Source organism: Hemitrygon akajei, chromosome 5, assembly GCF_048418815.1.
Source record: "Hemitrygon akajei chromosome 5, sHemAka1.3, whole genome shotgun sequence".
NCBI lineage: Eukaryota > Metazoa > Chordata > Chondrichthyes > Myliobatiformes > Dasyatidae > Hemitrygon > Hemitrygon akajei.
Window position 1 is genome coordinate 168,135,624 of NC_133128.1, and position 25,460 is coordinate 168,161,083.

General features: G+C 40.0%; 1 protein-coding gene and 1 pseudogene across 1 annotated transcript; one reads left to right on the top strand and one right to left on the bottom strand.

Moving 5' to 3' along the window:
- The first annotated feature begins 1,586 nt into the window (after positions 1–1,586).
- Positions 1,587–16,696, top strand: LOC140728421 (cytochrome c-like). The gene is made up of 3 exons (XM_073047135.1): positions 1,587–1,884; positions 16,091–16,266; positions 16,349–16,696. Exons 2-3 carry the CDS (start codon positions 16,098–16,100, stop codon positions 16,495–16,497), a joined length of 318 nt encoding a protein of 105 aa, XP_072903236.1. The 5' UTR covers positions 1,587–1,884; positions 16,091–16,097; the 3' UTR covers positions 16,498–16,696.
- A 5,949-nt stretch (positions 16,697–22,645) lies between these two features.
- LOC140727259 (uncharacterized) lies at positions 22,646–25,157 on the bottom strand (annotated as a pseudogene).
- Positions 25,158–25,460: the final 303 nt, after the last annotated feature.

Sequence of the window (25,460 nt, forward strand, 5' to 3'; positions counted from 1 at the left end):
CAAGGATCTCTGCTAGGGGTTCAGTTAGTTACAATATGCAGTAGATCAATTATATAATATGAAATGATGAAATACAAGGTAATTGTCACAATGTGCGCTGGCAATGACTGAACCCAAGTGCAGAGGAAAGACAGACTCCCACATAGAGACCGCGACCAGAATTTTGTTCATAAGAATTCCAACAAAACATCAGTGGCTCAGCCGAGTGACATTGCATGACATAATGTTCTCAAAGTTAGAACCCTGTGACAAGGGCTAAGGAGTATATGCTTAAATAATAGATACATGAAAAGCCCAAGTCAATCAAAATAAACTGAACAATCTTAAACAATTAAACGATTAACCAATTAAGGAGCTTGAGAAATCTCGGAGCCTTACACTCTCTGGCTCCCTGCACAGGCCCAAAGAGCTCATGACAGCAATATTTCAAAGATTACCCTATTTTCGATGGTGTTACTAATTGTAAGGATGCAGAGGTTTCAAGATGATTAAAATTGAGTAATAGTATGTGAATAAAGCTGAAATACGTATATTATTTAGATGTAGACTGGGGAGAGTTCACGGAGAAAACGACTTTGGTGTTCTTAGGCATCAGTCACTAAAGCAAACAGTACTCCATTATTGCAGCAGGAGTTAAGAAGGAAATGGTACATTGGGCTTCACTGTAAGAAGATTGAGCACAGGAACAAAGTTATCTTGCTAAACTTATACATGGTCTTGCTGACCCTCTGCTGAGAATGTTGCATGCGGTTTTGTCCTTATAAAAAGGATAAAGTTCAATAAACTTATTATGTGATGTAGTAAATGCCATCTGAGACAAAACTTGGCTTACTGTGTTTGTTTACGTAAGAATTTATATGAACAAGAGAGGATCTAATTGAACTACAAAATTCAAAGGGATTGATCCTGCTGTCTAGACATTCCCTGGCTGGAGTGTGTAAAAAATAGTGTCAATCATAGGACTGGGAGAAGTGTACAACCATATAAGGAGAAGTGTATTCATGTAGATTGTGGATCTCTGAAATTCACTATTGGAAAGAGAGGTGTAGGACATATTAATGCACACATTTATGAAGATTAATACATATTGCACACAAAAGATGTTGGTGGTTATGAGGAGAATGTGGTCTTGAGGTAGACGATTAGTCAGAGTATTAAATGACATTACAGGCTCCAAGAGTCTCATAGTCTTGTCCTGCTCATAGTTTATGTACTGTACTGTGCAAAAGTCTAGATACATATAGATAGGGCACCTAAGACTTTTGCACAGTATTGTATTTGTCAACGTGGAGCAGAGAGCGAGTTTGCAAACCTGGCGGGAGCAAAGGATGTTGTGAATGTTGAGGTTGGAGCAGGTGGTGTATGGGACTGGTGGCAGAGGAGTGCTGGGGCGGAGGGTGGCGCGGGTACAGATTTAGTCCTAAAGCACCAGGCAAGATCAACAACTGGTTTACTGATCATCACAGAATGTCTCTCTGGTCCTTCCACTCCCCCCTCCTTACCCACTTACCCAACCACGATTCCCCTCTCCTTAACTCCTTTCCTAACCATGATTCCCCTCTCCCTACCCTCTTCTCACTCTCAGTCCGCCATAGACGGAATCAGGTTTAGCATCACTCACATATGCTATAATTGTTTTTTTTTTTGCAGTGCCACATATAAAATGACTATAATACTGTGCAAAATTCTTAGACACATATAGGTGCCGGAGACTTTTGTTCAGTATTGTATATGTCCCTTCACAGAATTCGTAATGCTTGCTGACACCGGTGCTCCGCAGCTACTGTGGCGTTCGAGGCGTCTCTCCTTTCCCGCCCGAGCGCCGACCGTTTCTCGTCTCGGCGCCGAAGCTCTGCCGTACTGCTTCCTCCCCGTTGTCCGTCGGTGAGTACATGTCCCCCATGTCGCGCTCGGTGTTCACCGTGTAACCTCGTCAATCTCTCTCCTAGCCGCACGGGAATGAACGGTACTGCCCTCAAGAAGGACCTTGCCCCTGTGTGGTCTCCCTGGATGCAGGGCAATTGCTTTCCGTTAACTTTTCATGTCCTAAGGCCGGTGCGAGAGCTGCGGTGTCCGTAAAGAGGTGCGAGTTGGTTGAAGGGTGTTTGAGTTTTGCCGCTCACACGGCCTCCGATGATGTCGTTTCCATCCTCAGTATTCTTTCTCCACTGACTGAGGTAGTGGGCCAAGGATTCCCATGAGGACGTTTTACTTCATGCAGGCGGCTTTCGAGAACAATCTCGAAAAGTATGCTCTGTCCAACTGTCAAAATCGTAGTTCTATGCCAAAAGCCTGTGAATGATGTTGACTTGATCGTCAGAGTTGACTTTGTGTAATTGAGGGTCTGAGAGAGGACTATATTAAATTATTTATCCAGTCAGTACATTTGGAAGATCTTGAATAATAGACAATAGACAAAAGGTGCAGGAGTAGGCCATTTGGCCCTTCGAACCAGCACCGCCATTCAATGTGATCATTACCCCGTTCCTGCCTTCTCCCCGTATCTCTTGACTCTGCTATCTTTAAGAGCTCTATCTAACTCTTTCTTGAAAGCATCCAGAGAATTGGCCATTCAATGTGATCATTACCCCGTTCCTGCCTTCTCCCCGTATCTCTTGACTCTGCTATCTTTAAGAGCTCTATCTAACTCTTTCTTGAAAGCATCCAGAGAATTGGCCTCCACTGCCTTCTGAGGCAGAGCATTCCATAGATCCACAACTCTCTGGGTGAAAAAGTTTTTCCTCAACTCCGTTCTAAATGGCCTATCCCTTATTCTTAAACTGTGGCCAATGGTTCTGGGCTCCCCCCAACATCGGGCACATGTTTCCTGCCTCTAGCGTGTCCAATCCCTTAATAATATTATATGTTTCAATCAGATCCCCTCTGATCCTTCTAAATTCCAGTGTATACAAGCCCAGTTGCTCCAATCTTTCAACATATGACAGTCCCGCCATTCCGGGAATTAACCTTGTCAACCTACACTGCACTCACTCAATAGCAAGAATGTCCTTCTGCAAATTTGAATATAGAGGGAGCATCCTGTTTTGAAATCCTTACCCTTATTCAGATAATATAGGACTGGTAAACTTGATGCCTTGATCTTCAAAAACTTCATTTCCTCAAACACTAATAGCTGAAAGTGATAATAAATGTCATAATTGATGTCTGCCTCTGCTGAGAGTTAGTACTCAAAATAAGGAAGATGTTCCATATTTATTAGGATGTCATGAGGATCTATTTTTGGATATTTGTGTGGTACAGTGGCTCATATAGGTAAGAGGTGGCTTAGAGGTGAGCGTGTGGCAAGAGTAAAATATCAATGGATTTCTGTGGGGTACCAATTTCTTGGTAGCTCACTGTTTAGTCCATCCTGAGGCTGAAGAATGTGAAAAGTCTAGAGCCATTTTTTTGTGTTGCAGAATAATGATCAAAATTGTGTTCAAGCTTTATTTGATAGTGATGTATATCTCAAACATGGCCCTCAGTCATAAGGCTGAAAAAGGAAAGCAGACCATGGGAATTTTCAGGTTAGGAGTTGATAAATGGCAGGATATAAGGATGTTGCCATTTTAGGCAGGATCTGCATAATAGGTCAACACCAGCAATGATGTAATGATGAATAAAGAGTATGCAGAATAAGGAAATTACTGGATGGGTGCTTCATATAGAACCCATACCAGTATTAAAGATTATATTGGATAAATGGATGAAAGGGAATTCTATTTTTATACATAAACAGGACTAAAATGTGCACATTTATCATTTTCCCCACAGACATTTGATGAAGGCTTGACATTGTGACAAACCATGGTGTTGGCTTCTTTACTTCTATAACAAAATAATAAGGGATTTAAGAACAGTGTTGTTATTGAATATAATGCTTATATTGTAATTATAGAGTTTTATTCTTTAGACAGACTTTCACCTTAGTAAACTGCAAGTCATTCAATTCAGAAAAAATATCTTTTGTAGTCTTTGTTTAGATATGTATTTAGAATATCAGAAATTGGAACTGGTCATTGCCCCCTTGAGCCTGCTCCAATTCAACAGAATTCAAAGAAGAGCCCTCTTCTTTGTGGTGGCGTGTTGGGGAGGAAGCATTAAGAAGAGGGACGCCTCACGTCTTAATAAGCTGGTAAGGAAGGCGGGCTCTGTCGTGGGCAAAGTACTGGAGAGTTTAATATCGGTAGCTGAGTGAAGGGCGCTGAGTAGGCTACGGTCAATTATGGATAACTCTGAACATCCTCTACATAGCACCATCCAGAGACAGAGAAGCAGTTTCAGCGACAGGTTACTATCGATGCAATGCTCCTCAGACAGGATGAAGAGGTCAATACTCCCCAATGCCATTAGGCTTTACAATTCTACCGCCAGGACTTAAGAACTTTTTAAAAGCTATTATTAATGCTTTTTGAGATAGTGATTTAGATGTATATCATATTTTTTACTGAGTTAAGTATTGTATGTAATTAGTTTTGCTACAACAAGTGTATGGGACATTGGAAAAAAAAGTTGAATTTCCCCATGGGGATGAATAAAGTATCTATCTATCTATCTATCTATCTATCTATCTATCTATCTATCTATCTATCTATCTATCAACAAGATCACGACTAATCATCTTTACACAATTTACCTTTAATGTTAAGAAATTTAGCAACCTTGGTCTTGAATGCAGTGAAATATTGAGTCTCTGCCAAAAATTGGCAGAGAATTCCGAAGATATATCTTTGAAGAAATTTCTTATCATTGCAATCCCAAGAGGTAATTTCCTTAATTAGAGACTGTGATCCCTGGTTCTAGATTCCACACTCAGGTGAAACATCCTCCCTCCATTTACTCTCTCCAGTGCTCTGAGAATCTTGCATCACTTTGCTATAAACTCCAGAGAATGGAGGCCCAGCATATTCAATCTCATCTCATATGGTGGACCTGCCATCCCAGAAACCAGTCTGGTGACAACACAAGAGACTGCAGATGCTAGAATCTGGAGCAAAAAACAAAAAACAAATAACTTGGTTGGTCAGGCAGCATCTGTGGAGGTGAATGGAATTTCGATGAAGGGTCTCAACCTAAAGCATTGACATAGATTTTATAGACTATTTGATGGTATACAGCAACCCCCTACCCACATGTTTTTACTCCAACACACTTCTAAGTCACTTTATTTTAGATGTTATAGAGCAGTAATTTTTTGGTCCATCCAGTAAGTTTAAAGAGAGCACATGAAACAGAACTTGGTGGCTTTAAAGGGAATATGTGAACACAAGCCCAAGTGAGTTTCAAGGAAACATAGGAACTGGGGATCCTTCTGTGTTAGAGAGAATGCAGGAAATAGGGTCCTAGTGGATCAAATAAGCTCAAGATTTGGGGGTATCAGGCCCATCAAAGGAAGGATAATCAGAGTCAAATGGTGCTGAGTCAAATGTCAATTCATCAGGATTTCCTAATAATGGGATGTTGGTGTTGGCCAGAAAGAACTACGGTCTACAAATTAGTGAACAGGAATGAGGCAGGGGCAGTGGAAACAGACAAAACAAAAGTCTTTGTTCTTGTTAGGTGGTGGCAGGAATGGAAGTGGCTATTTTCTGACACTGTCCTTGCAGTCACCATTTTATGGAGTGTTTGGTGAACTGATCCTTCCTCAGGCTATATCCACACTAGACCGGATAATTTTGAAAATGCCGGTTTTACATAAAAACGATAGGCATCCACACTACACGTTTTTGAAAATATCTCTATCCACACCGAAACGGAAATTTCCTCCTCCTGCGAATGTGCAGGACACATCTACCGAAAACAAGCGACACGTTTGGTGTCGAATCTCGCCGTAAAAGTGCGCATTTGTGTAGTTACAGACTAGAAAAACTTAAAACGACGGACAGCTGTTGGCTCTTGCGCAGGAGAACTTAAAACTAAAAAAATACTGGAGCATACGGCGGCAACCGACGGACTTCACGGACAGATTGACCCGGCTGATGACGAACATTGAAAAACTGACTAACTCTGTTGCATTAATAAAGCACCTTGTTAAATGTATAAAACATGTCTGCGTCAGTGTTATCTTGTATTTCCATACAATGTTACATTAGGCTGTTACACATCTATTGTCAGAGAAGTACTTGCATAAATAAGTAAACCACCTTCATACGAGCAAGGACAGAAAACGGCAAAGTGAATACAGTATACTTATTTATTCAGTAAGTTATGGGTCAAAGTATTTGGTGAGTACATTTCTAACTCTTCTGGCTTCAGTCTCTTTGCTGTCTGTTCTGAAATTGTTAGGTTACGTTCAAGAAAACAATGAAATGGCACGCTGCCGTCTGACAGCGTTTTCAGAAGTCTCCGGTTACTCCATCCACACTGATCTGCCCGAGCAGCGTTTTCAAAAATACCCACCCTGGGAAGCGTTTCTGAAAGGCTCCGGTTTCGGGGGACGAAAACGCCATTTTAGTGTGGATGGAGGGTAAAAACAAAGAGTAAAAGCTTTGGTTACAGATTTATCCGGCGTAGTGTGGATGTAGCCTCAGAGATAACTTAATCAGAGCAGTAGAACGTGGATAAAAGGGGTTTCTGTAATGATGTACTAAAACTGAGACCATCCTCAGATAAGAATCTGTTTATTAAGTAAAATGGCTGATTTGCAGAAAGAACAGACTGTGATCTGCTCATCCTGGCTCAGTGTTTGGCTGACCTGATTAGACAGGTTTGAACAAAAGACATTACCTAAGTCACAAGGCTGAAGGGAGAGCTATAAATCAATATTGTTTGTGGCCTTGGGCCACTTCCAATGAGAAACTAACACAGGTCAGTCAGATGGACTTAAGCCAACAAAATTGAAAGATAATAGATTGATGACAACTCTGTGGAGACCAATCATTACCTCACTGATATAGGTAATTTAAGAATTCCTGTTAAATCTATATTCAGTTATTTCCATTTAATAAATCAGATGATAGGGTGGCTTCTTGCTCTGGTGGCTCTCAAAATCTCGGTTCCAGCTGAATATAACACAAAAAGTTGCATACATCTATCAGTAATAATGGAGCACACTTTAGTTGCTGAAGTCGTGATTCAGATGCCTATTTAGACTTCAGAGTTTTCAGCAATTCACGTCAACAAAGTTTTCAAGATCATACTTGTAAATCATTGAACAATTTTGTTTTCCAATTAGGTATTATCATAGAAGGAATAGTGCTTTTCTTAGCTTGGGATTTACGTAAAAACAGACTAGCCTGACAGAGGTAAAGCAATCTGAATGTGCATATTTCAATCTGAAAGCTTTCATTTACAGATCCTTTTTGGGGGAAATCTGCAATCTGTAGTAATAAAGCAATTTTCCAAAACAACTCACAATTACTGTATTCCAGTTACTTGATTCAACATCTACACATACTTTTCGAAACATAGTGCGCACACAAGTACAGCTTTAATCTAAAATAATACCAAGTGTGCAAGTCTTTCTCTCATTTGCTTGTTCCGTCAATGTTTGGTCTCTAAACCAGCATGGGTGGAATTCGTGCATGGAAGGAAGGAAAATTGAGGATAATTATTAATACGATTGCAGCATGTGGGTGTTACAGACAAGGCCATCATTTAATATCCTTCCTTAACTCCTTTTGAGTGAATCACATTTTCTGAAGTTTTTCAGGTTTTATAGTGACGGTGCTCACTCAAATCTGGGATATTTGGTGGGGAGGTGGGGGGACGTGGTTTGGTTTCCTGGTGATGAAGTATATTTCCATGTCAGAATAGTGTTTGACTGAAGATGGGAATTTGCATTGCCTTTCTCCTTTCCTCCTAGGAGGCCAGGCATCCTGGGTTAAAATTCTATTGAAGGTGATTAAGTTTCTGGGTGAGGTTTAAAGTAGACTTTTATACTTGCCAGCCTTGAACTTTTAATTGTATAGCGACTCTTATCTAGATATGAAAAATGTTTTGCCATATTTCAGGTGAAAACCATGAATTGAACATTTACTTTATGATATCCAGTTTGTTATATGTTTTTTTTCAATATTTCTTTGGTTCAGTTAAGGTTCTGGTAGTGGTGCCTCCTGGGATGTTGGACCTGGGCTTCACAATGATAGTGCTGTTGAATGTCAAAAGAAGGTGATTAGATTCTTATTGGAGAAGATTGTTAACTAATTTGGTGTTACCTGGCAATTATAAGCCTGTAACCTAGCAATTATAGGCCTGTCAGTTTGACGTCAGTGGAGGGTAAATTAATGGAAAGTATTCTTAGAGATGGTATATATAATTATCTGGATAGACAGGGTCTGATTAGGAACAGTCAACATGGATTTGTGCGTGGAAGGTCATGTTTGACAAATTGTATTGAATTTTTTGAAGAGGTTACGAGGAAAGTTGACGAGGGTAAAACAGTGGATGTTGTCGATATGGACTTCAGTAAGGCCTTTGACAAGGTTCCGCACGGAAGGTTAGTTAGGAAGGTTCAATCATTAGGTATTAATATTTATTTATTTTTTAATTTTTTTATTAGTTTTTCAAAACATTTTACAAAATTAAAAACCCCAAATCCCAATGGGGAGCATTAATACAGTGCAAGATTAAGCATACAAGAACAATATGCTACAAAGGAAGAGAATTTAACAAAAAAGCACCTAAATTAAAGACAAGTGAGCTTAGTGTCCTCCCCAAGCCCCACAACACAAGAAAAAAACAACAACTCCAGACCAACCACCACACAGTATAAAGAGTATAAGTCCGGACAGTCAAACTCCCAGACTGTGAATACACTTAGTAACAGAGGATAATAATGCCTACTACCAGAAAAAAAAGGGAGCTGAAAGCAAGGGACTGAAAAGAAGAAAAAAAAAGAAAAAAAATCCCTAGTCAAGAGGAAGGTTATGAAAGTACTCGATAAAAGGTCCCCAGACCTTATGGAACTTTAGATCCGAATTAAGAACTGAATAATGAATTTTTTCGAGGTCCAAGCAGGCCATAATGTCGTTAAGCCATTGCGCATGAGTGGGCGGGGCAACATCTCTCCATCTAAGGAGGATCAAGCGTCTCGCCAGGAGAGAGGCAAAGGATAGTATTCGGCATTTGGTCAGACCCAGACATAAATCTGTCTCGCCCCAAAAACCGAACAGAGCAATTAAGGGGTTAGGTTCTAGGTGCTGGTTCAGAATACCCGATAATGTAGTGAAGACATCTTTCCAGAATTTCTCCAAGTTAGGACAGAACCAGTACATGTGGATGAGAGAGGCCACGCCCCTCTTGCATTTATCACAGAGCGGACTAATGCCAGGGTAGAATCGAGATAGTTTAGATTTAGACATATGGGCTCTATGAACAATCTTAAACTGTAAGAGGCAATGGCGAGCACAAAGGGAGGTTGAGTTAACCGATTTGAGAACTGAGTCCCAGCTCTCCTCGGATAAGGAGATATTTAAATCCTGCTCCCCAGGCCATTTTAATTTTATCCACAGGGGCCCGTCGTAAGGCTGCTAGTTTATCTCGGATAATTGATATTAAACCTTTACCTAGTGGATTAATGGAAAGAAATAGGTCCATAGCATTTTTCGCAGGCATTTCAGGAAAGTTAGGAATTAAAGGAGCAGTAAAGTGTCAGATTTGGAGATATCTGAAAAAGTGAGCGTTAGGCAGGTTGAACTTAACGGAGAGCTGCTGAAAAGAAGCGAAGCGATTATCAATGAAGAGATCTTCAAAATGTCTAATGCCCTTCCTGTACCAAACATGGAATGCTGAATTGTACGTAGTAGGTAAAAAAAGGTGATTATGTGCGACAGGGCTAGAAACGGAAAACCCCTGGAAACCATAGCATTTCCTGAACTGAGCCCATATACGCAAAGTGTGTCTAACCAGAGGATTAGCTATTGATCTGGGCAGACTGCTAGGGAGTGCAGAGCCAAGAAGTGCAGATATAGATAGTTCTTTAGTGGAGCTCAACTCCATTGCCACCCAGTTAGGGCACTCGGGTTGACCGTGGAAGAAAGACCAGAAGGCAGCACAACGTATATTAGCTGCCCAGTAATATAAGCGAAAGTTAGGTAAAGCCATGCCACCCACTTTTTTAGATTTTTGGAGGTGGATTTTATTAATTCTAGAGCGCTTATTCTGCCACAGATATGACAAAATAATAGAGTCTAAGGAATCAAAAAAAGATTTAGGAATAAAAATTGGGATAGATTGAAATAAGTATAAACATTTGGGGAGAACATACATTTTAACAACATTAATACGACCTACCAAGGACATAGATAGAGGTGACCATTGTACCAGACTGTTTTATAGCATATGAAAGATTGACAAAGTTTTCACGAAAGAGATCTTTAAACTTCCTTGTGACTGTAATTCCAAGATAAGTAAATTGATTATGGACTACTTTAAAAGGGAGATCACGAAATATTAGTTCTTGTGCTTCTTTATTAATTGGGAAAAGTTCACTCTTATGTAAGTTGAGTTTATAGCCAGAGATCTGGCTAAACTGGTCAAGAAGTGAAAACATTAGAGGTAAGGATGTAGATGGATTTGAGAGAAAGAGTAATAAGTCATCAGCATAGAGAGAAACTTTATGCTCAACACCCCCTCTCCAAATCCCGGTCAATTCAGGACAATTTCGAAATGCTATCGCCAGAGGTTCTATAGCCAAATCAAAGAGAAAGGGACTTAAGGGGCATCCCTGACGGGTGCCACGTTTGAGATTAAATACTTGGGATTTCTGAAAATTAGTTAGAAGCAGTAGGACACAGGTACAGCAATTGGATCCAAGAGATGAAACTTTGGCCGAGGTCAAATTTTTCTAAGACTGCAAAAAGGTAGTTCCACTCTATACGGTCAAATGCTTTCTCCGCATCAAGGGAGGTAACACATTCAGGAGTCCCAGTTGGAACTGAGTATAAAATATTAAATAGACGCCGAATGTTAAAAAAAGGGAGATGGTTTTTAATAAAGCCTGTTTGGTCATCAGAGATAATAGAGGGAATAATGGTTTCTAATCTATGAGCCAACACTTTAGCTAAGATCTTTACATCAACATTGAGCAGAGAGATCGGCCTGTACGAGGAACACTCTGTTGGGTCTTTGCCCTTTTTTAAAAGAAGAATAATAGATGCCTTATTGAAAGAGGGTGGCAATTTGCCGTAATTAAATGAGTCAGATAATACTGAAAGTAACTGAGGAGAAAGAAGTGAGGAGAATGATTTATAAAATTACACAAGGAACCCATCAGGTCCAGGAGATTTCCCTGAGGACAGTGCAGAAATTGCAAAAGATATTTCTTCAGGTGATATAGGCGCATTGAGTTTGGCTTTGAAATCAGATGAAAGTGAGGGGATATTCAGATTCTGTAAAAATTGATCCACAGAGATATTGTCATTCAGGGATTCAGAGGAATAAAGCCGAGAATAAAAAATTTTAAATGCGTCATTAATTTCTAAATGATCCGATGTAAAGTCTCCGTTCTCCTTCCGGATCTTTGTAATATGTTGTTTGGCTTTGGAACGCCTCAGCTGATTGGCTAGGAATTTACCAGACTTATCCCCATGAATGTAAAAGCGGCTCTTGCTTTCAAGAAGTTGGCGTTCGACAGGTTGAGTGGACAGAAAGTTAAATTTAGTTTGTTCAACGCGCTTCTTGTATAATTCAGGGTTCTTAGTTTAGGCATATATTTGATCCAAATCTTTAATCTGGTTAATGAGGTCTGCTCGATCTGCACAGGATCTTCTATTGAGATTTGCTGTGTAAGAGATTATTTGACCCCTCAGATATGCTTTCATGGCATCCCAGACAATCTGGGATGGCACTTCAGGTGATGTATTAGTGTTAAAATAAAAGGTTATCTGGTCCTTAATAAATTTTACGAAATCATCATCCGATAGTAAAGTTGAATCGAACCGCCAGTGTTTGTTCCTCTGAGGGAGACCAGGAAAGTTCAGAGAGAGGGTAATTGAGGCATGGTCAGAGATCAGTATACTCTGATAGTCACAAGAGTGGGCAAATGGGATAAGTTGGTTATCGAGTAAGAAATAGTCAATTCTAGTGAAGGTATGGTGAACATGTGAGAAAAAAGAATAATCTCTCTCCGTAGGATGGAGGAAACGCCGTATATCAGAGATACCAAAATTAGAGAGAAACGATTGAATAGCTAAGGCAGATTTAGTAGGTGATCTGGTAACAGAGGACGATCGGTCCAGTTTACGATCCAACCAACAGTTGAAGTCACCACCCAATATAAGAGAGTATGAGTTTAGGTCTGGTAGTGAGGGAAAAAAACGTTCAAAAAAGTTAACATCATCAAAGTTGGGGGCATATAGGTTTGCTAGTGCAACTTTAGTGTTATATAGTTTACCAGAAACAATAATAAAATGGCCATTTGTATCAGATATTTTATTATGGAGTTCAAAAGGAATATTTGAGTTAATAAGAATGGAAACTCCCCTAGCTTTAGCGGCAAAGGATGAATGAAAATGCTGACCCGCCCACTTTGACAGAAGCCGGGAGTTATCAAAACAACGAATATGAGTTTCTTGGAGGAAAGCAATGTCAGCTTTGAGTTGTTTAATATGTGAGAATACCTTCCTCCTTTTAACAGGGTGGTTCAGTCCCTTTACATTCCAGCTCATGAATTTAAGTGCACTAGCCATTATCAATTACTAATGCATAAAAGGCAGCAGGCATATAAAAAATCAAGCAGTACAATAGCAGTCTGGGAGCAGAGATGTAAACATAGATTCGTAAGGTCAAAATATAAACATGTCCTAAGCAATAAAGAGATGTTGGAACTGGAAAACCCACCCCACCTGCACAACCCAAAACTAGACGGCTACCAAAACAAGTAGCTAGCTCTACCAAAAAAATTAACCCAAATACAACTTCCAGATCTGTGTCATTAACAACAGTTCCGTATAAATACTATAGCAAATAATAACTAGTTTATGCACTAGAAAACATAACTACAGATTAGAACACCTTCTGCAGAAATATACAACTTAATACAGAGAAAATCGGAAGAAAACCAAAACTAACCTACCTGCGAAAAATTATAGAAGAATAAAGTAAGAGAAAGGGAAAAAAAAGGTAAGAAGGAAAAAGAAAAAAGAAGAGGAAGGGGAAAATTATAAATTCAAGATGAGTATTTATCAACCATTTACAGAGAAGGGAGAGAAAAATTCAGAGATTAGAAAAAAGGGGTGAAGAAAAGAAAAAGATAAAATAAATAAATATTTAAAGCAAAGGAAAAATAAATCAGCAGTTGAACTGTGAACCGACAAACAGGGAGGCCTTCACTAAAGACTTCGAACCTCCAAAACAAGTTAGAATTAGTTGTAGAACTCTGTAGGTAAAGTTATACAAGAATAAAAATAGGTTACACACACACCCAATCCCGGGAGAGATTGTCAACAGCCCTTAAAGTTTCAATGAATAATGTCTGAGTGATTCAAGTGAATTCCGAGTCCAGAGAAAGTAATTTTACTACGAGGAGTACTTATCCACCATTTTAGGAGGTCCGATCAGATTCTGAAGATGACTGGATAGCCGGAAGACTTGCCACAAACGCTTCAGCTTCCTTTGCTGATTTGAACCACTTGAATTCCCCGGTATTAAGCTTGATTCATAGATCAGCAGGGTTACGAAGGGAAGGTTTGAAACCACGATCAAAAAGCACTTTTATTACGCCTTTAAACTCAGCGCGCATCTTTAAGGTCTGGGGTGCAAAATCTTCCACAAAGCGAATGGTTGTATCCTGGAAAGAAAAAGAACCTCTGCGACGTGCCTCCACAATCAGACTGTTTTACCTGGTATTGATGGAAACACAAGACTACTGGTCGCGGACGGGAGCCCAGAATTCCGGGGGGAATGTAAACTCTGTGTGCCCGTTCGAGCTCGGGCGGCTTCGGAAGCAAATCTTTCCCGAATAACTCACAGAGAAACTCGGCGAAAAACTTCACGGTTGGTCCCTTTTCAGTCGCCTCTGGTAATCCCAGAATTCTGATGTTGCAGCGTTTGCTACGATTTTCGAGATCCACCATTTTGGAAAGAAGTTTATTAGATTTTTCCTCTAAGCTGGAACAGAGAGTCTCCAAGTATCGAACACGACTTTCTAAATCTTCAGAAGTCGAATCGATGCGAGATAAGTGTTCAGCATGTTTGTCCACTTTATCGTTGATCCGATCCAGTTTGTCTTCTAACTGTTTGAAAGCGGTTTTAAATTCCTTTAAGATTTCGTCTCGGAGCTTTCCCAGCGCAGCCAGGGTCTCGTCCGATGGGGTCATAGCTTCTTTTCTAGGTATTAATATTGATTAAAATGGATTCAACAGTGGCTGGATGGGAGATGCCAGAGAGTAGTGGTGGATAACTGTTTGTCAGGTTGGAGGCTGGTGACTAGTGGTGTGCCTCAGGGATCTGTACTGGGTCCAATGTTGTTTGGCCTATACATTAATGATCTGGATGATGGGGTGGTAAATTGGATTAGTAAGTATGCAGATGATACTAAAGTAGGTGGCGTTGTGGATAATGAAGTAGGTTTTCAAAGTTTGCAGAGAGATTTAGGCCAGTTAGAAGAGTGGGCTGAGCGATGGCAGATGGAGTTTAATGCTGATAAGTGTGAGGTGCTACATTTTGGTAGGAATAATCCAAATAGGACATAAATGGTAAATGGTAGGGCATTGAAGAATGCAGTAGAACAGAATGATCTAGGAATAATGGTGCACAGTTCCCTGAAGGTGGAATCTCATGTGGATAGGGTGGTGAAGAAAGCTTTTGGTATGCTGGCCTTTATAAATCAGAGCATTGAGTATAGGAGTTGGGATGTAATGTTAAAATTGTACAAGGCATTGGTAAGGCCGAATTTGGAATATTGTGTACAGTTCTGGTCACCAAATTATAGGAAAGATGTCAACAAAATAGAGAGAGTAGAGAGAAGATTTACTAGACTGTTACCTGGGTTTCAGCACCTAAGTTACAGGGAAAGATTGAACAAGTTAGGTCTTTATTCTTTGGAGCGTAGAAGGTTGAGGGAGGACTTGATAGAGGTATTTAAAATTATGAGGGGGATAGATAGATTTGACGTGGATAGGCTTTTTCCATTGAGAGTAGGGGAGATTCAAACAAGAGGTCGTGAGTTGAGAGTTAGGGGCAAAATTTTAAGGGTAACATGAGGGGTAATTTCTTTACTCAGAGAGTGGTAGCTGTGTGGAATGAACTTCCAGTAGAAGTGGTAGAGGCAGGTTCGGTATTGTCATTTAAAGCAAAATTAGATAGGTATATGGACAGGAAAGGAATGGAGGGTTATGGGCTGAGTGCGGGTCAGTGAGATTAGATGAGAGTAAGCATTCGGCACGGACTAGAAGGGCCGAGATGGCCTGTTTCCTTGCTTAAATGGTTAAATGGTTAAATGGTTATATAAATACTTCTCACTTATTAGCTCATGCTGGAAGATGGTCTGGATCTTGTTGCATGTAGGCATAGGTTACCTTTTTAATTGTATTACGTGAAATTCTGTAGCTCCTCTAGCAAAAAAATAGCATTTGTTTCTGCAGCCATATTTTAAATTACTGCCAAAGCTGGAAGTAGCTCAACGTATTTGTGATGTGAATCTGAAAATGTGTGAAATAAACATCTGTCAGGTTTTATTTTTACTTCTGGTGCCTCTATTACATGGACATGCCCAACCAAAAAAAGTAGGGCAATACTTGGTAATATTCTAATTTCCAGATCTGGATACAAGAAATATTCTTACTTCAGTTTTCCGTGATATATTGGATGGATCCTTATTATATCTACCCTTTGGTTGAATAAAGAGAGGTAACAAAAAGATCGTAAATTAAAGCAGCGGATTATGTCTGTGGTCTCCTAAAGATCCAACTCCTGATTGTCTAGATATATTGCTATGGTGGACTGCCATAATACAAAGAAAAATCAGCCTCACCAAGTTAGATTATGATCTGTCCAGTTAACCTTATTTTTCTGATAAGCATGTAAATAAGAAAAACATTCTTACTCATGATTTACAGAAAAACATGCCAAATTAATTAATTTTAAAGTTTGTCAGAAAATTTCTGCAATTCTTATGCAACCTCTCATGTTTTCCATTTTGTCACATCAGAGTTTAAATGGCTGATCCGGAGAAAGGAAAGAAAATCTTTGTGCAAAAATGTGCTGTGTGCCACACCATTGAAAAAGGTGGAAAACATATGGTTGGACCTAACCTGTGGGGTATTTTTGGACGAAAAACTGGATCAGCTGAAGGATTTCTCTATACTGATGCAAACAAGAGCAAAGGTAATGCAATTTTGGTCTACAGTTTAGGTGCTTGCATTTCAGTATTAATTGTCCCCAATCTAAAATATCCATCTATATGCAGGGATCATATGGGGAGAGTCCACTCTAATGGAATATTTGGAGAATCCCAAAAAATACATTCCTGGAACAAAAATGCTGTTCGCTGGTATTAAGAAGAAAAGTGAACGTGCTGACCTTATTGCTTATTTAAAGAAAGCATCGTCATCATGAATCAAATATTTAATAAAGTGCTTGATTTAATTTTAAAATGCATTTTGGTAGTCATCTGAAACTTCAGTGAGTTGTTAGTAACTGATAAATTATCTGCTTATCATATTCAATGTTAATTTGTTACATGATTTTAACTACTGTATTGGAAATTATTTGATTCTGTGACAAACTTTTAATTTCTAAAATAAAGTTAGGCAACTTTTGAAGATGTGCTAATATGGAAATAATTTTATTTGCTTATCTACTTTGGGTTTCAGGCCATATTTTCAACAAATCCCCGTATTTTTCTTTAAGTGCAATCAGAAATCATTTCTTCATCTTTGGCTAAGGACCTTTGTTTCAGAGTCTATTATCTGGCCCTCTTGTAAGATTACATCAGTGTACTCCTGTACTTCTAACGTCCTGAGAGCAAGAGGAAATCCTAGAGGAATCAGATTTGTTTCGTTCATTTTTTTTGATAGAGCAATTTAAAAGAAGTCTGGTATAATCAGATATAGTTCTGTTCCCCTTAAGTTAAACATAACTTCAGGAAACAGGTAAAAAGACAAATAAAATCTGAAATTGTGTCAAATATGGCACCATATTTTTGAAACAGCCATATAAAGTAAAGATACGCACAGTTTAGCTCTGGACTTAAAGCATGTCACAGATCTGCAGCACGAGGCTTTCCTTTTGAGAGGCAGTAACGATGATCTTTAGAGGGAACATGGAAATGGGGGCACTAGCCAAAACACTCCCTCTTCTTTTACTTTTCCATCCTACTTCAGCCCATGTTGCCAGCTTGTTAATCTGTCACATACCTCATAATTGTACACTCCAAGACAGAATCAAAAATAGTTGTTTTGTTCCACCTCAGTTAAACGCAACTTAAATAAACTGAAGTAAAAGGACAAGTAAGTCTGAAAATGTGTCAAAGGTGACATTGTATTTTTGAAATAAGCCATGTAAAGTAAGAATGATCCCATCTGACAAATGTTTTAAAATGCAAAATTGACATAAATTCAAAAACTAGAAAAATATCCTTCAATAATCTGTATCTCTGTGCTGGCAACTGGAAGATCCAGTAGTTGGGAGGATCCAGAGATAAGCATAGATCACTTTCACAGCCATTGGTAATTTGTGCAAGAAAGTCCTGACCTACATCTAGGAGATGGTATATCTAACTTCTGATGCATTCCACCCTCCAGAACCACTTTCAAGAAACCTTGGGAAGCAAGCTTTTGGTCAAACTTGGAATCATATGGCATGGAAACATGCACTTTGCCACAGCTGGTCCATGCTGATCAAGATGCTCCAGCTAAGCTAATCCCATTTGCCAGCATTTGGCCCATAACCTTCTAAACCTTTCCAATCTATATACCCATTTAACTCTCTTCTAAAAGTTGTTATTCAGATTCAGATTCAGATTCAGTTTATTGTCATTTAGAAACCCTAGCCACTTCCTCTGGCAGCTGATTCCCCAAAGTGTAAAAAACATTTCCACAAGTTTTTCTTAAATCTTTCCCCTGTCACCTTAAGTCTATGCCCTCTACTTGATTGCCCAACTTTGGGAAAGTGACTGAGTGCATTCACCCATTCTATGCCCCTCATGATTTTATATACCACTATAAGATCACCGCTCAGTCTTCTACACTCTAAGGAATAATCCCCTGGCCTGTCCAACCTCTCCATGTAAATCAGTTCCTCAAGTTCCTGCAGCACCCCTTATAAATCTTTTAGCACTTTTTAATAACATCGTTTCTATAAGTAGTTCTACCAAAACTGAATACAATATTCCAACTGTGGCCTCACTAGTATCCTGTACAACCATACCATGATCTCCCAGCTTAACTCCCTGACTTATGAGGTCAGCCCGCCAAAAGCATTCTTCATTACCCTGTCTATCTGTAATTTCGCTTTTAGTGAAACGTGTATTTATATTCCAAAGTCCAATTGTTCTGCAGCATTCTACAGGGCCCTGCCATTCACTGTAAAAATCCTACCTGAATTTTATTTTTCCAAAATGCAACACCTCGCTCTTAGCCAAATCAAACTAAGTTAGTCATTTTTCAGCCCACTTGCTCATCCGATCAAGATCCCCTGTATTTTTGATCTTCTTCATTGTTCTCTATATTGTTGGCATGTGGCCAGGTGGTTAAGGCATTGGTCTAGTGATCTGAAGGTCGCTAGTTCGAGTCTCAGCTAAGGCAGCGTGTTGTGTCCTTGAGCAAGGTATTTAACCACATATTGCTCTGTGATGACACTGGTGCCAAGCTGTATTGGCTCTTGCCCTTCCCTTGGACAACATTGGTGGTGTGGAGAGGGGAGACTTGCAGCATGGGCAACTGCTGGTCTCCCATACAACCCTGCCCAGGCCTGCGCCCTGGAAACTTTCCAAGGGTCTCTCATGACTAACGGATGCCTATTTATATTTTATAAATGTATTAATCATGCTTTGTATATTCTTACCAAAACTGTTGATATAGATTCAAACAACAGTGGGCCAGCTCCAAGTCCTGAGGTTCACTGTGAGCCAAAGAAACAACCTTCTACCACCAACCTCTGCTTTCTACCATTAAGCTAATTGCATATCCATTTAGGCAGCTCTCCTTGGAACTCATGCAATCTAAACTTCCAGAGCAGCCTATCATGTGGAACCTACTCAAAGGCCTTGCTGAAGCCCATATGAACCTCATGTAACATCCTTCCCTCATCAAATTTTGTAGTCACTTCATCAAAAAAAATTCAAGTTCACAAGACATGATCTACCATGCACAAAGCTATGCTGGCTACCCCTGATCAATCCCTGCTCTCCCAGATGCATGCAAATCTTATTCCTTAGTATCTTTTTCAGTAACTTACAGATGTTAGACTTACTGGTGATTGGTTCCCAGGCTTTTCTTCTCCACCCTACTTAAATAAAGGCACAGCATTCTGTACTCTCCCGTTACTGGCACTTCACCCATGGTCAATGCTGATGCAAATATTTCAGTCAGTTCCAACAATTTTTTTGCCAGCATCCTACAGTGTTTTTGGATAAATCTGGTCAAACCCTGCAGATTTGTCTACCTTCATGTCTTATCCAGCATCACCTCTAATGTATGTGGAGTATCCCCAAGATTTTACATTTCCGAGTTCTGAAGTTTTTGTGTCATCCTAAAATCAGCAGAGAAATATTCATTATGTTCACTCATCTCCTGTGGCTTTAATGGCTCTATTCTCTCCAGTTACTATTTTTCCCTTAATACTTTATACTTGTAAAATCTCTATATATTTTCCTTAATCTTTCCTGACAAAGTTGTCCCATATCTCCTTTTTTGCCCTCCTAATTTCCTTCTTGAGTACACTTCTGCATCCATTATACTCCAGAGATTCATTTGATTTCAATTGCCTATAAGTGACCTATGCTGTCTTTTTCTTGGCCAGGGCCTCAATATCCCTCATCATCCAGGGTCCCTACTCCTACTAGCGTTGCCTTTCAGCCCAACATGAGCTCTCAGTATCTCACCTTTAAAAGTCTCCCACTTGCCTGTCACTTCTTTGCCCAAAAGCAACCTAATCCAATCTACATTTATAAGCACTTGTCTCATACTATCAACATTTGCTTTGCCCCAGTTTGGAATTTGAACCTGTGGACCAGTTTTGTTCATAACATTTTTAAAAGTATTAAAAGTGTGGTCACTTATGTCAAAGTGCTTCCCTACTGTCTCCTCAGGCCTTTGCCCCATCATATAGGTTGAGCCTACTAGTACGTTGCCCTCTCCTGTAGGGACTAAGGAAATTTTCCTGAATGCACTAACAAATTCCATGCCAAAATGGCAGTCCCAGTCTATGTTAGGGAAATTAAAACCCTTCACATTATAACAACTCTATTATTCTTACAACTCTGCACAATATCTCTGCATATTTGTTCTAATTCTTGTTGACTATTTGTGGCCTGTAGTACAATCCCAACAAGGCAATTGTGCCCCTATTTCCCAGCTCCACCCACAGAGCCCCACTGGATGATCTTTTAGTAATTTCCATCTCTAACTACAGCCATGATGTTCTCCTAAAGCACCTGTATCATGGTACATTAAGCTACCAGTCCTGTCATGTTTCCAAAGAGGCTATTGTTATGAAGGATGAACAACTCTGATGGACAGAAGGGTGCAGAGTTGCCCATGCCCCCCCCCCCCTTTTGGAGAATCGCAAACTGTTACTATTTCGATGCTGCTAACGAGAGAGTAAGAGAGACAAAAGAAAACAGGCCAGGACATCTGTTACTGATAACAGCCTGAGTGAGAGTTATGTTTATCCACCATGTTATGACTCCCGAAAAACTTATGGCTGCGGAGAGGGCTGTTTACGTGGTACCATCCTGCTCATTAAAGTTCCTCAGTGGACAGCCAGAGTGGGCTGATTTGATGGTTTAAGTCATTCAAACCTGATTGACACCTGAGACCCCGTGAGTGGGGATAAAAGTGAGGTCTGGGGTGACACCCCTCAGACGCACCAGGAGACACACTAGTGAGCATCAGAAATCCACGAGAAAGTGTGGGGCATCGGGGACCGAACGGATCGGTCAATTTCACTCACAATGGTTATAGCAAGGCCGGTGGGGGCTTGTGTGTGTGTCCACCCTTGCCTGGGTGACGAGTCCACCACGGAAGAACGGTCTAGCTAAAGGACAGAGGGGTCATACTTGAATGGCCACAACAACACATCGACGGATCAAGATCGTAAAGGAAGGTTTGCAAGACAATAGTTGTCACTGTTTGATCACTCTCTCTCTCTCTCTCCAACAATTACAACACATCGACCAACAACTACCTCAGCCTGCATGAACTGAACTGAACTTTATATTTCCATGTGACAATTCATTATCCCCTAGACAATGATAGAGCTTGTTTATTATTGATTATTATTATACCCACACTTTTAGGTTTAGTATTGCTAACGTGTATTATCTGTGTATTTGCATTGATACTGATTTGTATATTTTACTAATAAACACTGTTGAAAATAGTACCACCAGACTCCAACGGATACTTCTATCTTTGCTGGTAAGACACCCAGTTACGGGGTATGTAACACTATAATATCCCACTCCTACATAGATATCCAAGCTCTAAATTAATCTGTCCTACCTCTCAGGCTTGCATTAAAATAAATACAATTTAATCTAATAAGCTTTCTTTGCTCCTGGTCATTCTCCTGCCTGTCACAACAATTCATTTCGCTATCATTGACTGTTGTATCACTTTCCAGCCTCTCATTTGCTTCCCTGATGCTTGGAATCCAACCCTCCTGCTAATAAAGCTTAGTATATTATATTGTTTTATTTTAATGCAAGCCTGAGAGGTAGGATAGATTAATTTAGACTTGGATATCTATGTAGGACTGACATATTATTTGTGGTTCAGTCATTAAGTCAAGTTCGACTCTTCGTGATCTTATGGATTCCTGCACACCAAGCCTTCTTGTTGGAAACTTCCTCTCTAAGATCCTCCAAGGTCATATGCCTTATCTGAATAATATTACCTACCCATTGTAGCCTCTGTCATCCTCTCCTTCTGTTGACTGGTTTACCTTCTGTTTTACCTAACATGAGAGCCTTCTCCAAGGAATTCTGTCTTCTCACGATGTGGCCAAAATATTTGAGCTTTTATCTCATAATCAAGCCTCCTAGTGAGCAGTCTGGCTGTATTTCTTCAAATATTGACTTGTTGGATCTTCTTGCTGTCCAACAAACTCTTAACACTTTTCTCCAGCATCTCTGCTCTTCAGTATTTTAACTAAATTTGCCTTTGCTGCCCTCCTCAGAAGTAAGCGCCATTTAATCTCATGGCTGTAGGTACCATCTATTGAAATCTTTGAACTGAGAAAGACAAAATCCGTCACTGCTTTCACTTCCTTTCCATTAATTACCACAGACTTAATAGGGCTGGTTGACATAATCTTGGCTTTCTTTGTACTGAGCAACAAGCCAGCTTTTGCACTTTCTTCTTTCACTTTGATTAGAAGCTTCCTCAGATCCTCCTCACTTTCAGCCATTACAGTAGTATCTGAGGTTGTTAATATTTTGTCTGGTAATTTTGATTCTGACATTTGAGTCCTCTAGACCAGCATTCCTCATGATGTATTTAGTATATAGATTAAACAAGTAGAGTGACAGTATGCAACCTTGTCATACTCCTTTCCCAATCTTGAACCAGTTTGTTGTTCTATGTTCAGTTCTAACTGTTGCTTCTTGATGTTCGTACACATTTTTCATAAGGCAGATCAGATGTCCAGGTATCCCCATTTCTTTAAGGATTTGCCATAGTTTTTTATGGTCCACACAGTTGAAGGCTTTGGAGTAGTCAATAAAACATAGATAAATACTTTTTTGGAATTCCCTCGATTTCTTCATTATCCAGTGTAGGTTAGCAATTTGGTCTCTGGTGCCTCTGCCTCTTCTAAAACCAGATTGTACATCTGATAGTTCTCGTTCCATATATTGCTAGAGTCTTGCTTGCATGATCTTTAGCATTAACTTGCTAGCATGTGAAATTAGTGTAATTGTTTGCTAATTTGAACATTCCTTTACATTTCCCTTCTTGGGAATTGTGATATAAACTGATCTTTTCCAGTGTAAAGGCCATTGTTGGGTTTTCCAGATCTACTGGCAAATTGCATGCAACACTTTTATAGCATCACCTTTTAAACTTCTAAACAATTCAACTCGAATCCTGTCACATCCTGCAGCCTTATTATTGGCAATGTTTTCTCTTGCCCATTTAGCTTCACATTCCAGAATGTCTGGCTCTAGATCGATGAGGGAATCATTGCAGATGTCTTCACTGTTGGGATCTTTCCTACACAATTCTTCCGTGTATCCCTGCCACCTCTTTCTGATGTCTTCTGCTTCTGTAAGGTCCTTCCCTTCTTTGTCTTTTACTGTACTCATTTTTGCATGTAATGTTCCTTTGATTTCTCTAATCTTCCTGAATAGATCTCTTGTTTTTCCAATTCTGTTGGCTTCTTCAGCTTTTTTGCATTGCTCCTTTAATTAAGTTTCTTTATCTTTCCTTGCTATCTTCTTGAACTTTGTGTTCAGATGGAGGTATTTCTTCCAACCTCCACTGGCGTTCACTTCTCTTTGCTGCTCAGCCACTTGGAAGGTCTCTGCAGAAAGCCATTTTGCTTTCCTGGCCTTCTTTTTGGTTGCAATATTTTTGTTGCTATCTCTTGTATAATGCTCCTTACTTCTATCCATAGTTCTTCTGGCTTTCTGTCTACCAGGTTTAATCCATTGAATCTTCTGCACCTCCACAGCATATTCTTGAGTGATGGTATCAACATCAAACTTTGCTGGTATGTTGGTTTTCCTGATGCTCTTCAGTTTCATTCTGAATACTGCGACAAGCAGCTCATGGTCTGAGCCACAATTTGCTCCTGGTCTTGTTTTAGCTGACTGTATAGAGCTCTTCCATCTCTGATTGCAAAGTATATAGTCAATCTGGCCTTGGAACTGTCTGGTGATGTCCATGTATAGAACCGCCTCTTAGGCTGTTGGAAGAGGGTATTTGCTATAACCAGGGAGTTAATGTGGCAAAATTCTACCAGCCGATGTCCTGCTTTATTCCCTACTCGAAGGCCAAAGTTGCCCGTTACTCCAGGTGTTCTGTGATTTCCAACTTTGCCATTCCAGTCTCCAGTGATAAATGTAACATCCTTTTTTTGGTGCTGCAGTTCTTCATAAAGCTGGATAATTTCAACCTCTTTGGCATCCATGATTGGAGTATAAACTTGGATCACCGTGATGTTAAAAGGATTGCCTTGAAGTCGTATTGCGATCAATCTATCATTTTTGAGGTTGTATCCAGTCACTGGCCAGCTGGTGGTGAAGTGGCATCAGCGCCGGACTTCGCAGCGAAGGCTCCCAGGTTTGAATCCAGCCAGCTCCTTTGCATGCCTTCCATCTGTGCTGGGTTGAGCATCGAGCTAGCAACTCAGCCTGCTAAAAAAAACACTGTCCTGATGAGTGGGTTGAGCATCGAGCTAGCAACTCGGCTTCGTAAAAACAAGAAAGCCTGCTAAAAATACACTGTCACGACGGCATCCTGATGATTCCATTCGGAGTTAAGGGCTTTCTCCTTTCTTCATCCAATCACTGATTTTGATAGCAAACACGAGGAAATCTGCAGATGCTGGAAATTCAAACAACACACACAAAATGCTGGTGGAACACAGCAGGCCAGGCAGCATCTATAGGAAGAAGCACTGTTGATGTTTCGGGCCGAGACCCTTCGTCACGACTGATTTTGATACTCTTTTTTGACAATTAAAGCCACTTCAATCTTTCTGCAGGTTTCCTTTGCACAGTAGAAGATCTGGTAATTATTTGGTAAAATGACCTATTGCAGTCCACTTTAGTTCGCTAATTTCCAATTCCCAATGTTTAGTCTTGCCAACTCGTTTTTGACCACATTTAGTTTACCTTGATACATGGATCTTGCATTCCAGGTTCCAGTGGTGTATCAGTCTTTACGACATCGGACCTTATTTTCATTTCCAGGCACAACAGCAGTTGGACATCCTTTCAGCTTTAATCCAATCATGTTATTAACTCTGGTACTACTCATACTTGTCCTCCGATCTTCTGCATTAGCATGTTGGGCACCTTCAGACCTGCAGGGTTCATCTTCCAGTGTCATTCTCATATATCTCTGCTTACTTTTATCCATAAGGTCTTCTTAGCAAATTACTGGAGTGGGTTGCCATTTCCTTCTCCAGTGGACCATATTTAGTCTGACCTCTCTGCCATGACCTGTCCATCTTAAGTAGCTCTACCTGGTTTAGCTCATAGCATCACTGAGATACACAAGCCCCCTCACCACGACGGTCCATGAAGGATGTTATAGCCATTCGTAACTCTGCCTGCCAGGATATTGGTTCTCCCTTCAGTTCAGGTGTAATCCGTCCCTCTTGTATAGGGATCACAATGGTCTAAAATCTGA